A 14,398-nucleotide genomic window follows, 5' to 3' on the forward strand; every position below is an offset into this window, starting at 1 on the left:
AGCCTCTCCTACCTGATAAACACAATAAGGTTGAAGGACAAAAAGCCATTTTCTGCAAATGCAGGTGGGGTTTAGACAACAGATTTGTGAAACAGACGGGTCAAATAGTACGATACTTCTGAAGAACTAGAATTGAGGCTCTTGAGGATAAGACAACATCTTTGTAATAAGAATTTTCCATCAGATCCCCAGTTTGCAGTCTGGACCCAGCTTGTCTCCTCAGTGAATTAATAGATGCAAGAAATATGTGAACCAGATAAGAGAAAAGGGCTGTGATAGGAGTTGTTTACCCCTCAGGGTTTGGCGTGTGTACTGGCCCTGGTTTGGGGCGGGAGGGGGGGGGGGTTTGTGGGTGGGGAACGGTGTGTTTGGAATAGAGGAGAAGCAGCAAAGGAAAGTTCTTGCTGTTTCAGTACAGACCGTGCAAATTCAGCTTTCCCTCCCCCACGGCAATGTTAAACCCTTTTATTTTTCTTAGGGAGGGAAACTTTTTCACCAGAAAGAAAGCAATGGATGTTTAGGATTTTAGAATCCTGTTCTACACTCATTATGGCCATAAAACTGTCACCAGGGAGACAACATTAACTCAGACATGGAGTGCTGTCTTGTTTTTTCATTTATTTTTAATACTAATCACATGATCACATTTTAACTTTTAAATATGTTTAAAGGCCAAATATTAGTCTGTTACTCTGTTTTGCTGCCTTTGTGGGCCCCTTGCCTCTACGATAGCAGACATTGGGGATTTGACTGTTTACCATTATGTTAAATTTTAAGCCAGCGTAGGAGATGTCCAGTGTGACTCATTGGGTAACCACGCAGAAGTACAAACTGTGCTGTGACTTTTTCCCACAACAGTGCTTTCCACTGGTAGACGGGGTAGTATAGAAATACTCAACCCAGGGGCCGGCCCGGTGGCGCACTGGGTAGTGCGCCGCTTGGGAAGCGCGGTGGCGCTCCCGCCCGAGGGTTCGGATCCCACATATGGACCGGCTCCCGCTCACTGGCTGAGCGAGGCGCGGGAGCAACGCCGAGGTTTGCAATCCCGTTGCCGGTCCCTTTTTAAAAAGAAATACTCAACCCAGCAGGTCATTTCATAAGCTGATAGACACAAAATTGGTAAGATAATCTATAAGAATGTGTTTGAAATGATCCTTCCAAGGTTTCCTCAGGCATTACTAACAAGTTCTGTTCAAGGAATCCTTTAAAAATGACATACAGAATTGTGTGTGTGTGTGTATATGTGCATGTATTACATATATATAGTATGTGTGATTATATATGTATGTATATATGTGGGTACATCCATGTGTGTGATTCCTAACTGGTGGGGTTTTTTTTTTTTTTTTTTAATTACAACTCCATGGGCTGAGCCTGTGGCGCACTCGGGAGAGTGCGGCGCTGGGAGCGCAGCAGCACTCCCACCGTGGGTTCGGATCCTATATAGGGATGGCCAGTGCGCTCACTGGCTAACTGCGGTGCGGTCACAAAAAGGACAAAAAATAAATAAATAAATAAATTGCAACTCCATGGTAAAAAATATGTTTTGTTTCTTAATGCAGTACACACATATATATATAAATTACTGAAGCGAAAGTTTTATAAAACTATAGTAAGTGCAAAGCACTCTGAAGTTTTCTATTCTGTTCTATTTCTTTTCTTTTCTTTTTTTTTTTTTTAATGATAATTGTGACCCATTAAATTTATTGTATTACCAGCTGATAGGTTTCAACCCATAGTATGGATTACACTGCCTAAACTGGTGATTGTCACCCATCACCTGGTCTCCTCTCTGTGATGCTGGAGCCCCAGGTTTGTGGCACTCAGTGGGCATGTTAGAGCTCTCCAATGACAGAACTTGAGGGGAAGGGATTACTAGGACCAGCCTTACCTGAGAGTCCCTCTCCAGTGCCCTTCTTGGTCATTGGTCATTCACTTTCATACCTACAGGGGAGAAGCTCATCCTCTCTGGAAGCTGACAGAGTCTTCCTGCTGAGCCTTCCTGTCATTTTGCAGGACATTTGAGGAAATATAGGGTTTTCAGGATGGAGAGAAGACTCAGGGTGAAATGAAGGCTGCCTTCTAATTTCCAAAGGGTCATGTAAAAAATGGAATTAAATGTGCAGGGTCCTAGAATTGGTACTGGTTCTTAGCCAGTGGGTGGAGGCTACAGAGGCACATTTTAGCTTAAGATGAGTAATAGACTAGTATTTGTTCTTACCTAAGTCCCAGAAAAAATTCAGTTTGTCTGTGTCTCTACTAAATTTCACTGGTTCAGAACTGACACCCCCCACCCCCACTGCCCCACCTCCCATTTTAAGGTGGGTAGTATCCCCAGCGTGGAATAAAGAATAGCTGTCACCTCCTGGGATTTGAGCACCAGATTTCTCTTAATGTAGCAGGAGCCATGGCAGCAGCCACCCTGTGACTCCTTCAGAGCTGGTGGGCAGCCAGGACTGCCAGATCTTTTTCTTATCCTGGGCCGGGCTTCCACCATTCATTCACATGCTTTTTTCGGTTTGGTTTTGTTTTAACTTAAGTGAAGGGCTTCCTGGAATAGCAGTTTTTTTTATTAAGGCCCAGCTTCGTAACCTGTCTAAAAGTGAGTTCTCTTTTAAAGAAATTTAGCTTTCAAGAATCAAATAAGAAGTGTAGAGGCAGTATTTGTTGTTCTTTGTTTTTTAAGGATCTAGGCAGGGAGACGTTCATTGCTTTTTTCTGAAGGTGAGTTCATGGATGGGGTTCACACTAAGAGTAGTCATTACATTTCTGAAGTTAAATATGCCAAATATCTCTTCTAAATAACTTTCCTTTATTCCAATTGTTTAATAAATGTCATCTTTATTGTGAGCCTCCACAACTACTGATACATTTAGATCATTGTGAACAGAATTTTATTTACTGGCAATCTCAAATTAAAATTAGTCTTCTTCAGATTCCCAGGAAGTCTCCTACATTTGGATTGCATCTCACCATTCCGATTTTTTTGCATATGGTGTTGTGGGATTGACTCAGAAACTTTGCTCAGTATATGACAAGGTAGCATTTGGTGAATGGTGATCTCCAGGTTCATATTCTCGTTTATATCCCTAGGAAGATATACTGATTAGCCGAGCTTGTCAGTGAAAGCCCAGATTCATCATTAGATTAGCTACAAATCTCTCCTTCTCTCTCTCAGTAGCATTGTAGGAGGACAGAACACTTAATTCTGGTTGAATGTCAGCTTGAATAAACATAGAAACGAACTAGAAAGGACTGATTATGTTCTCCTAGGTGGAAAAGATAGATTCCAATACCAAACAGGTGTGAATCAGCAGATATGTGTTATACCATCTCCCAGTACTGGGTGTTCAACACATTGTGGGTAGTTGATAATTATAATCAAAGTCATAATGTCAGAGTTATGACATATAACCTAAACTTTTAAGTCATAAAACTTATGAGAAATTTGTATCATAGTGAGATTTTTTTTTTCATAACATGAGTGTCCAGGTTAAAATAAGACACAACTGACCCCATATATTCTATCTGTGCTTCGATTTCCTCATCCGTAAAAAATGCAAATGGGATACCTGCCTTACAGAGTTATCGTGAGGCTGAAGTGAGAGGAAGAGTTCCAAAGTATCACACACACAGCCGGGACTGTGCAGATCTCAGGTGGTGATATTGTTTGAAGTATTCACATCTCAAGAAGCCAGCCCCTTGACCTTTATATATCTGAAGAAATAACGAGACTGCTTTGTCTAAATTGCCAAAACTCTCTCTCTCCTGCCCCTGAACACTTCTGGCCTGTGTGTTTTAGATTTCAAGAGGTTTCTCTTTTGTCCTCTTGGCCAGATGATGGAATGCCTGTCGTTTGAATCTGGGTTTTTACAAAGAGTGAGAAATAGTGGCCAAGTGTCACATGCATGCCACATCCCTAAATATAACCCTCCCCAGGGCACTTCCTGGCCTCCTGTCCCAACTCCTCGCACAGAGGAGCAGACTCCCAAGCTGAGGGGTCTGGGACACCTTTCCCATAAAACAGGTACGGGGTTTCCAAGTTACATTTGCTGGTTGCTCGTGGATGAATGCAGAATTCAGCATGGAGGTCCTGGGCACTTCTAGTTTAATGATGTTGCTGCATTTGCCTGAGTGCCCACAGTTCCTGGGACATGGGGAAAAACCCTGCTTGGTGTTTGCACCCCAGCCAAGGAGGTATCTTCCCAGACCCTCCTCCTCCTAGCAACTTCACATAGAGGGAACGTGGGTGTGCGCATGCCAGCACGTGTGCAGAACAGCGGCCTGTCAGGGTGTGGGGACTGCTTATGCAGATTGCTCATGGGTCCTGGTGCTCATTGACGTGGCCCTGGCTCAGGACTGGGGCACTCACTGGCCGAGGGACCAGCGGTACCAGCCAATCATTGGTGGGCTGCTTCCACCCTACCCAGCCCTGCTCAATGCTCCCTAGGACAGTGGCCATTTAGGGCACCAAGACAAGTCATCCTCACTGACAGGGCAGCTTTGCAATGTGCAAAATAGTACCTCCTACCTTAGACCAAGATGTATTTGTATGTATTTTGTTTATGTAAAGATCTTGTCCTTGACTCATCAAAATATTTTTTTTTTGCTTATTTCAGTTTGAGTATGAATTAATGAAAATAATTGTTTCATAGGCATTTGTATTTCTTACAACTGAAGATGGATATTTGTGAAGGAAGGTAATGAGAATTTTGCATTTTTCTTTTCTTGTCAGACTAACAAAATTTCTGGTCTTAATCTAATGAGTGTGCTTATCTGCTAAAAATATGAAATCTAAACAAGTAATGGATGTTGAAAGCAGCATCCTGCATGGTGTATTAGACTTTGGACATGTGTTTTTAACTCAGTCCTGGTTTAGAGAGACTAAGGGTTGATAAACTTCACTTCATTTTTTTTTTTCAATTTTGTTATAAAAGGTACAGTTATCTTTCTGGTAAAGACCTGAGAAGTTTTAAATGGAGGAAGGGACGCAGAATGTAAAATGGGCTTCATTCAGGAAGGCAGCTCAGGCCTAATTTAGGTCCACTTGTGAGCCCCGTACTACCTATGGACGATTCATTTTCTCTCTGGGAAGCTTTTTGCTCAAAGACATGAGCATCTGCCTGGGATTCAGCTCTTCTTATGTATCAAGACCATCTAAATGGCTGGAAGGCATCTGAGAATAGCCCAGGCAGGGAGAGGAAATTTCAAGTCAGTGATCCCTGAGCAGTGACTCCTCCACATCTTAGTATTTTGTTGACTTATGGAAGAAACTGCAGCAGGTGAGCTGGGGTGGCAACAGCCACATCTCATTCCCCTTCTCCACACCTGCTCTCTTTCTTCCTGTGAGTTTAGTTCTCCTGAGGAGGGTCTACAGAGGGCGCCAATGTGTTGTCCCATGAGCTTGCACTCTGGTTGGGGAAATGAGACAGGAGCCCATGAAGCAATTAGGAAGCAGTTAGGACCAGTCAGGGCAGTGGAGATCACAGTTGTAAGATTTGAGGAGCTTCTTCTGTGAACAGTGTGGGCTAGAAAAGTCTTTTTGGATTGCTGAGATGAGCCGGAATTGGGGATGGTGGAGAAGTGAGGAGTTGGTTTTCCTAGGACAGTGAGAAGACACCCCACCCCACCTCCCACAGCCCCAACTGGAAACCACATGTTTAGAGCTTACAGGAAAATAGAGCGAGAGGGCTTTTCACGTCAAACATAGGCATGCATCTTGCATCCAGCGGGCAGAAGAGAGCTGCTGGCAGTTTGTCAGCAGGAGGGATGTGGCGAGAGCTGTATCTACAAAGACAGTGTACACAGGGAAGACTGTAAGAGGCCAAGGGGATTCAGTCTAGATAGAAGGGTGGGGCCAGCCATCCAGGAAGCTGTTGCAGACGTCTAGGCCAGAGATTTGGGGCCATGGCGGTGAAGACTGGGGGATGGGGGGGTGGACAGTTAGGAACAAGAGACACCTTAACAAAGGGATTGCCAGACCTGTTGACTGTTTAGCAGCCATACAAGTATAGAATTCTCATAATTCAGTTCATCCTCCCACTCAAGGCAGGAACGAATCCCTTCTCGAGCACAGCCTGCAGGCCTTTGGCTTCTGCTTGATCACCCTCTGATCACATGCTTTCATAGGCAGCCTTCTTACGTTTTAGGGTGACTTGAGGTTGAAATTCCCCGCCCCTCTCCTGGATCTGGGCTGCTCTCTGCAGCAATAGAAACTTGTTCTGCCGTTCTCTTCTACCCACTTACTTTGTTTTTTTCCACAAACACTTTGCAAACACCTGTTATGGGACAGGCACTGAACTGTGCAGGTCAGTAAGACAAAGGACCCTCAGGAGCTTTCAGTCTAACTCTCCAAATACTGGAAATTGGTTGTCTTCTTTGTTTGTTCTTCTCCAAAGAAATAGCCCTTGTTATTTCTGTGTGAACCGAGAGAAGTCTGTGGAGGGCCGCATCCTGGCTTAGATCCTTGGGTCTGAGGAGAGGGTCTGTACTACCAAACACTGCTCAGGTGTGAATCAGACAATTTCTCCTGGGTGTCAAAGCATCCCTGACTTGTTTAAACTGTCTGTGGTAGCCAGTACTCAAGGCTACCATCTCCTTCCTGCCAAGATAGGTGATCATTCAAAGCCCTTCACTCAACTGATGCAGACCCTGAGAGAGAAGGAAAGAGGTCTTTCTTCTAAGAACACGTGGCCGGGTTGCGAGAGGAATGCAGGCTTTCAGTGTTCTTTAGTATGTATTTTGAACACCATCCTTTGGAAGTGTTCTTGACTTCTTCGTTGGATTGTTTCTTGCATCTAGACTGAACCTCCTTAGGCTCTTTTCTAAGTTGTTCCTCAAATCCCATTCCCTTGCTTTTTCTCTAGCAGGGACACTGGCTTAGATTTAATTGAAGCCCATCTTGGTAGGAGAGCGAATGGCTGATCCTCATCTCATTTCAGCCTGCTCTCTCCATGGGCTCTCTGGATCTCCAGATGAATGAATGGATGGTAAGTATCCTCAGGATGCATCTGTAGACTTGGAGAGATTATTTAAGAATTCTAGCAGGAACACAGAGTTACCCAAGGAAAGATGGGGCCACTCACATAGGGAAAGTTGTCTGCGTATGAAGCTTCAAGACCAGCATGCAGTGGGGTGGACAGGAAGAGGAGCCCCTCGAGGGCCAACCAGATTAGTCAGAGAGGTGGGATGAGTCACATCTTGGGAACTTCTTTGGCTGCCATGGAAACTGCATGTTTTCTCTACTTCCCTCTGGGTTGCTAGGAAGCATGCTTTTGAAATCTTGGTATCTTGCAGCGCTGTTTAGGATACCCCCTTTATCAGACCCCTCCCCACCCTGCAAGTCCTCCTCCTGCTTTTCCCTGTCCCTTCTTCAACCTGGCAGTGATCCCTGCTCCAGCTCTGCCAGCAGAGTGCCCAGGCAGACCGAGGAGTCTGCAGTTGAATGGAGAAAATAGGGCAAACTGAGGATTCAAAATGTGACTAAGACAGAAGAGGGGTCATTGGCAGAAATGGGGCATTTGGGGCAGGGAGTGTAAGAGGAAAGGAGATTTCTAGCAGATGGCAGGAAGACAGAGAGGCAGACCACTGAATGCTGTAGATCTTCGGGGGAGTGAATAGAGGCAGGAATATTAAGTGTCTGTAATTAATTAATCAAAGAATTATACGTTTTAAGATTCAAAATACTTTCCTACTTTTTCCTTCAAAGAGGATGTCAGCATTCTAGAAAGAGGGTAACCAAGAATCATGGAGTCACTAGAACTCAGCAATTTAGTTAGAGAGCCCTACAAAAAGACTCAAGTCTTTACTAGAAAGATATGAAGGCTGCCCATTGATCTAAGAGCACAGTTTTCTCACTTTTCCTCTTTGAGATATGAGCCTGACCTTCCTTGACCAGCCAAAACACTGGCCAACATTAGACCTTTAGCTTCATGGTGTTTGCAACGTGTATTATTTTAAACATGAGAAAGTTTTTTTTGTTTTTAAAAATCCTTCATATGTTATATATTTGTCTTTACTGTTTGAGATTGATTTCTGTCATAGAGTTATCTTTATTATGATTTATGTTGTTTTTTAATGGTTAATCTAAGAGAAGGAGGTAACGTGCTACCAATGATCTCTGAGTGTTTGGGGTTGTAATTGGTTCTTGTGACTTTGCTAATGTGTTTTTCTCCTGACAGGTTAACCTGCCCTCTTAACTCAGCAGTGGTTCTAGCATCCTATGCTGTACAATGTAAGTCACAAAGGGGGCGTTTCACAGATGGATAGATTGTTCTGACCAGTGTATTGAGAAAGTCACTTGCTTCTTCTGTTTGACTGAGTCCCTCTTCCCCAGGAATCCTGTTGGGTAGCATATCTCTGGCTGTCCGGATAGTCCCACTTTCACCCTCACTTACATTCTCCTCCAACTTGGGATTGTTGGATTAAGGAAGGTGGTTAAGGGGAAAGGAGTGGGTGAGCTGTGGTGTGGAGTTTACTCCCAAGGAAGCCCATAAAACAGCAGATACTGTACATTGCATTTTCCAGAGCCTTTGCTCAGGTATTTGGATTTGATTTCCATACAAACCCCAGTGGGGCAAATATTTCTACCAATCATCTCTTATAAACATGGAAACTGAGACCTAGCTAGGTTAAGGAATTTGCTGGAAGTCACTCCTACTGCTTGCTTCATGCCACCCTGAAACACTGCTCGTGTCTTAGGAATTTATCTCTAGAGTTACAGTATAGCTAATGGGTTATATAATGGTCTATATTAGTTCTGTTCAGTAGAATTATAACGTGAGCCACATATATAATGCTAACTTTTCTAGTACCCACATTAAAAAGGTTAAAATGAAACAGGCAAGATTAATTTTTAATATTTTCCTTAACCCAGTATATCCAAAGTAGAATCATTTTAACATGTAATCAGTGTTAAAAATTACTAATGAGATATTTTACATTCCCTTTTTTTCATACTAAGTCTTTGAAAACCAGACTTTACACTTACAGCACATCTCAGTTTAGTGGCAACCATACTGGATGAAATGTCCAGATGGAATTTTCCATCAAGGCTAGTTTAAGCTAGAGTAGAAATCCACTCATTCAATCAGCAAAACTTTATTGAGCATACAGTCCCTGTCAGGTCCTGTGGTAGTTGCAGGGAATGCACAGTAAGAAGAGTGCATAGCAGATGGGAGACAGTATCACTTTATAGATGGTTAGTTGGGTGGGTTCCAACATAGCACTCATGCAGAGCTGAATGGTAGCTCGAGACTTAAGAAATCCCCTCTACCTTCCCGTACGCCCCAAACCATCTTAACCTGTTACCCTTGGACTGACTGCTTGGTCAGCAGTTATGGGAGGGAGATGGGCAAGTCCCAGAGCAGGCGCTGGCTGAACTCTTCATCCTGCTCTGGTCTTAGAAGAAGCAAGATAAAAGAAGAAGGCAGACAGGTGCTGCTGAGGTGGCCCTAAGTCTGCCTACCCCCGCAGCAGCAGAGAACAGAAATGAGAGAGATGAAGAGCAAGGTGGTGCGCCTGCAGCTTCCCTGCCCACCTGCATGGAACCAGGAAGTGGAGAACCGAGGGCATCAGAGATGACCGCACAACTTTGAACATGCAGTGAGCCTACTCCCTTGGGAGACGAGACCCAGTGTCAGTCTCTCCATCTCACCTGCCTCTCCCCTTCCCCTTTGAGGAGACTCAAAGAGGCTGCACAGTGATGGGCCTGGGTGGATTTGAAAGTTCCCCTTTCCCTGCAGAACATCTGGAACAGACCGAACTGTGTCGCATCCATACGGAGAATGCAGGGTCACCCGTCAGCTTGTATTCTTACTGATCTCTAGACCATGTAGACTCCCTCTCTGCCAGGCTGATCAGCCGAGGAGTCTGAGCATTCCCCCATCTCAGAGCGAGCTTGGCCTTCATAGCTAGAGCTTCCGGGTTAACCTGTTACCCTTGGACTGACTGCATGGTCGGGTTGAGAGGCAGGAGCACTAGAATGGATGCAGTCACATGATTTAATTCCTGGCTTCTCTGCTTGCCAGTTATGTGGTATTACCTCACTGAATCTTGGTGTTTTCATCTGTAAAATGGAGGTGACGGTAGTGATTATGACCACTCACAGTATGGCTACTGGGTTCAAGTTAAATAATACGGATGAGGGTGATCTATTAACTAAAAATTTTTTATAGTTGGACCATCACTGCCTGAGTCAGTGAGAACACAGACTTGAAGCTATATTACCTGGGTCTTGGCTCTTCCATTTACACCTACATGACCTTGAACCTCTCTGGGCCTCAGCCTCCCTACCTGTCAAGTGGGAATAATAACAGTATCTACTTCATAGGGTTGCAGTGAAGACAAAATGAGTTACTCTATTTAAAGCTCTTAGAATAGTGGGTGGCATGCAGCAAGCATTAACTCGTGTCTGCCCAGAGAGAGCTGTCTGAAGAATTGCCTATTGTAAACAATAAGACTCTATTTAGAGTAAAGTTTAAGAATCAAATAAAAAATCCTATTCCAAGCATCCATAGTCAGGTTTTCCTCTGCAAAGGACTGATAGACTGAGGCCTAAAGAAAGTTATTAGCACCTAAAAAGTGTAAACTGGCTTCATTGAAAATATTAGCATTATAGTCATGCTAATAAAATCATGGCCCATCAGGCGAGCAGTTTCAAGTACAAGCTCTTTATTCCTTCTCCCTCAGTAAATACATGTATTATAGACATATATATACGCACACGTGCGCATATTTCTGTAATAATGATAAGATTAATAATAATGTAATAAGATTAATTCTTAGATATGAAACTACTGGATCAAAAGATATGCCTATATTTTATCTGATGTATTTTGCTAAATTGTCCCAAGAGGGATATCTAACGTGAAGACAAGTCCTACCAGTGATCAGCTAACCAAAAGCACGTTTTATTATTATATAAAAAGTAAGAGGACCTATAGGTAAAGTAGCTGAAAAGATGTCATGGTGGGAAATTGCTGGTGGCCTGTCAAGAGTTTATGAGGCTTGAAGAATAAAGTTTTTGAAAATATGTATTTGTTCCATAATGTTCTCTGAGCCTCTGCCATGGGCAGTTTCTGCACCAGCCTCAGGGTGCACAGATAAAGCAGACTTCTCTCCCCAGGGAGTCTACAGCCTGGCAGGGAGGCAGACGTGGACCTGGTGGAGCTGGGGATGAGCACAGAGGGTGCATCCATCCTGCTTAGGGGAGAGTGGGGAGGCTGGAAACATCCTAGGAATGACCCCTGAGAGGAGTCTCTAAGTTCGAGTTGGAGTTGGATGAATAGCAAGTAAAGGACTTTGCCAATAAAACAACTTGACAGCTTGAAACATCACATATTGGGAATCTGGGGTATGCTCTCTTTCTGTTGCAAAACATAAAATGTTATCAGCCAGAAGAAAGCATGGAGCGTAAAAGACAAGGAATTTCCCACATAAGCACTGTTTTCTTTCTGCTTTAATTAGCTTTTGCACGTTTTGCTTCCCCACGAATAGAAAAATGTATTACTCAGGAGCTTGGGGCATGTAGTATAGTGTGTAGATTAAGAGTAGGGACTGTGGTCACAGTCTAGGCTCCAAAATAGCAACTGAGCAATGGTGGCAAGTTTCTTCTTTGAATGTCAGTATCCTTATCTGTTTAATGGGGATAAAAGCATTGCCTTTACTGGGATATCATGAGCAGCAAGTGGGGTGACACCATTGAAATCAGTGTGGAAACCACCCAGTGTTTTGCAGATGTTTGTGTACGGCTGTTTAACTTTGTTTCCCCCTAGCGGTTAGCACAGAGCTTTGCACAGAATAGCTGCTTAAGATTCGAAGGGAAAACCAGCCAACAGGAGGTTCATGTACTGGTGGTGTGTTAAGTTCAAAGCCTTTGTCAGTGACTTGACTAAAGAGAGAGCCTTGCTGTTCATGTTTGCAGGATGGCGCTGGGGTTGAGACTGTTAGCTGATATGATGGGTAACCAAATCAGGATTCAGGAGGATCTCCGTGAGCTAATAAAACCAGCAGAGTAAAATTTATAGGATTCTGCCTTGAGGCTCAGCAAAGTTATTTGCAGCATTTGGTTGGCCTTGGGGACATGACCACTGTTGTCAGCAAGGCGGGCAGGCTGGTGGAGTGGTAGGAGCACTACCTGGGGCTCAGAACACCTGGGTTCTGGTCTTGACCCTGCTGAAAAATGGCCCCATGGTAGGAGTAAGTCCCTTCTCCTTTTTGGACCTCAGTTTCTTCCCCTTTAACATGAGGAGTTTGAACTTTCTCAAGCTTTCCTCTTAGATAACCAGTGTCAGAGCATCTAAATGATTTCCTTGTAATGCACTGTTGTACACTTTTTCACACACAGACTCACCTGCCACACTGTGCTTACATCATACAGCCTTGACATTTCCATCCACAACTTGGCCACATCTAGCTGGCCTTAAAAGCCTGTGGTCTAACCATGATCAAATCTGCGTGCGTAGATCACTTGGCCTTCTGCCCTTTTCTTCTTCCGGAATTGAGCTTTGCATCAGCTTCTGTACAGGTCAGTTCTGAACACCCAAATCCCTGAGCACCTACTGTTTGCCGTGCCTGGTGCTGGGTCTTAAAAGGTGAGTCTGACCCACTCCCAGCCCTCGAGGAACAGTGTGAGAAGGAAACAGGTCCCTTCTTTACAGTGCCCATCTCAAAGAGCAGCCCTTGTGGTATGAGGGCAGGTAAGGGTAAGCGAGACCGCGTAGAGCTAATAAAAAAGACATGACCCTTGCACTTGCCCTTTTGACCTTTTTTCACTTTATGATCAAATTCACTCAAGCAGCTACCTAGCTAACCCCTTTCCTTTTGGGATAGGCCTTGAAGCATCACCACAGCTCTCCCCAAACTTTGTCCTTGTGACAAAGGAGGAGTGTTTGACGCAGAAATCTTCTGTGTTGAATTGGTACTCTGAGACAGTCCTGAAAGTCATCAGAAGCCTCCTGGCATTAGAGCCAGCTGTAGGAAGAAATTCATTAAAACCTTTGGAAAGATCAAGGTTAATAATTTTAAGAAAAAGATGAAATAAAAACCTTTCTTGTTTTGTTTGTCCAGAAAATGAAATACTACACTAGTTGCCCATCAGAGCTAGAGATCATCTTTTCTCTCTTGTTTTTATACAAATGGAAAAACTGAGTCTTGGTGAAGGGAAGTGGGTGTCCTCAGGTCCCACAGGCCTGATCCATAGCTTCTCAGCTAGAGTCCTTTTTCTCAGTCTTCTCACCTGCCACACTGTGCTTACATCACACAGCCTCGACATTTCCGTCCACAACTTGGCCACATTTGGCTGGCCTTTAGGGCCTGTGATCTAACCTTAACCAAATCTGCATGTGTAGATCACTTAGCTTTCTGCCCTTTTCCCCTTCCAGAATTGAACTGCGTCAGCCTCTATAGAGGTTACCCAAGTGGTTTGACTGCTCCGGGTAGCCATGTACACTTGTACAGGTTGGACACTTCACAACTCTCAAGAATACCCATCACATCATAGACTCAGCAATTCATGCTGGCAGACAGCAGTCAAGGGACTCAAGGGAGAGGTACTCTTTGGGCCAGGGGCAAGTTTGGAAGTCCCTCCATAAGGCCTCACTTTCTATTCTCTCTGCAGCTGCAGGTCCCCAGTGTGATGCTGCTGATAGCCCAGCATCGGTCTTCCTATCTTCTGACTCTCCTTAGCATGTGTCCTCCTCCCTAGGAACTTTGCCAGTGGCCTTGTCTGGACCCTGAACTTCCTGTCCCACCCCTCATTCCCATGGCCTCTGAGCACATCCTGGTCCCTTTCCACACTTCCCTGAATCCCAGGGGTTGGCTCAGGATACCGAGAGTGGTCAGGTTGGCATGATCTTCTGCCCGCGCCTGTTTTCCAGTGGTACATACCTTGTGATATGACAGAGAGCGAGCCTGCAGGGTGCTTCGTGTACAGCTTGCTATTTTTGCTGGTGGGTTCTTTTCCTTATCCAGAGGTATGAGTGCTAACTGCTGTGCTGACCACAGTATAGAAAAGATGTGGGATTAGACGAGGACCCAGGTCCAAACACTGTCTCCTGATTTCTTCTCTGTGTGTTCTTGGGGAGAGTGAGAATTTGTTGGATCACGTGTGATCCGTAGCAAGTGTTCAGATAAAAATTGTGGAGTCTGGGCCGGCCCGGTGGTGCACTGGATGGTGCGCCGCTTGGGAAGCGCGGCGGCGCTCCCGCTGGAGGGTTCGGATCCCACATACAGACCGGTTCCCACTCACTGGCTGAGCGAGGCGCAGGAGCGACACCAAGGGTTGCGATCCCGTTGCCGGTCCCCGGTCCGGTACGGGGGCAACACTGAGGGTTGCGATCCGTGGCCGGACACGGAAAAAGACAAAAAAAGAAAAAAAAAAAAAAAAAAAAAAAAAATT

At 44.6% G+C, this 14,398-nt stretch overlaps 1 protein-coding gene across 1 annotated transcript in view; it reads left to right on the plus strand.

The window, feature by feature from the left end:
* Nucleotides 1-14,398, plus strand: part of PTPN3 (protein tyrosine phosphatase, non-receptor type 3) — a 114,740-nt gene that overhangs the window by 43,348 nt on the left and 56,994 nt on the right. Inside the window, exons 6-7 of the mRNA XM_008579420.1 lie at nt 4,656-4,700; nt 8,181-8,233. Of these exons, the coding sequence (XP_008577642.1) occupies nt 4,656-4,700; nt 8,181-8,233 (98 nt within the window). The remainder of the gene's footprint in view (nt 1-4,655; nt 4,701-8,180; nt 8,234-14,398) is intronic.

The sequence above is a fragment of the Galeopterus variegatus genome, unplaced genomic scaffold (genome assembly GCF_000696425.1).
Source record: "Galeopterus variegatus unplaced genomic scaffold, G_variegatus-3.0.2 Scaffold1881, whole genome shotgun sequence".
Lineage (NCBI taxonomy): Eukaryota > Metazoa > Chordata > Mammalia > Dermoptera > Cynocephalidae > Galeopterus > Galeopterus variegatus.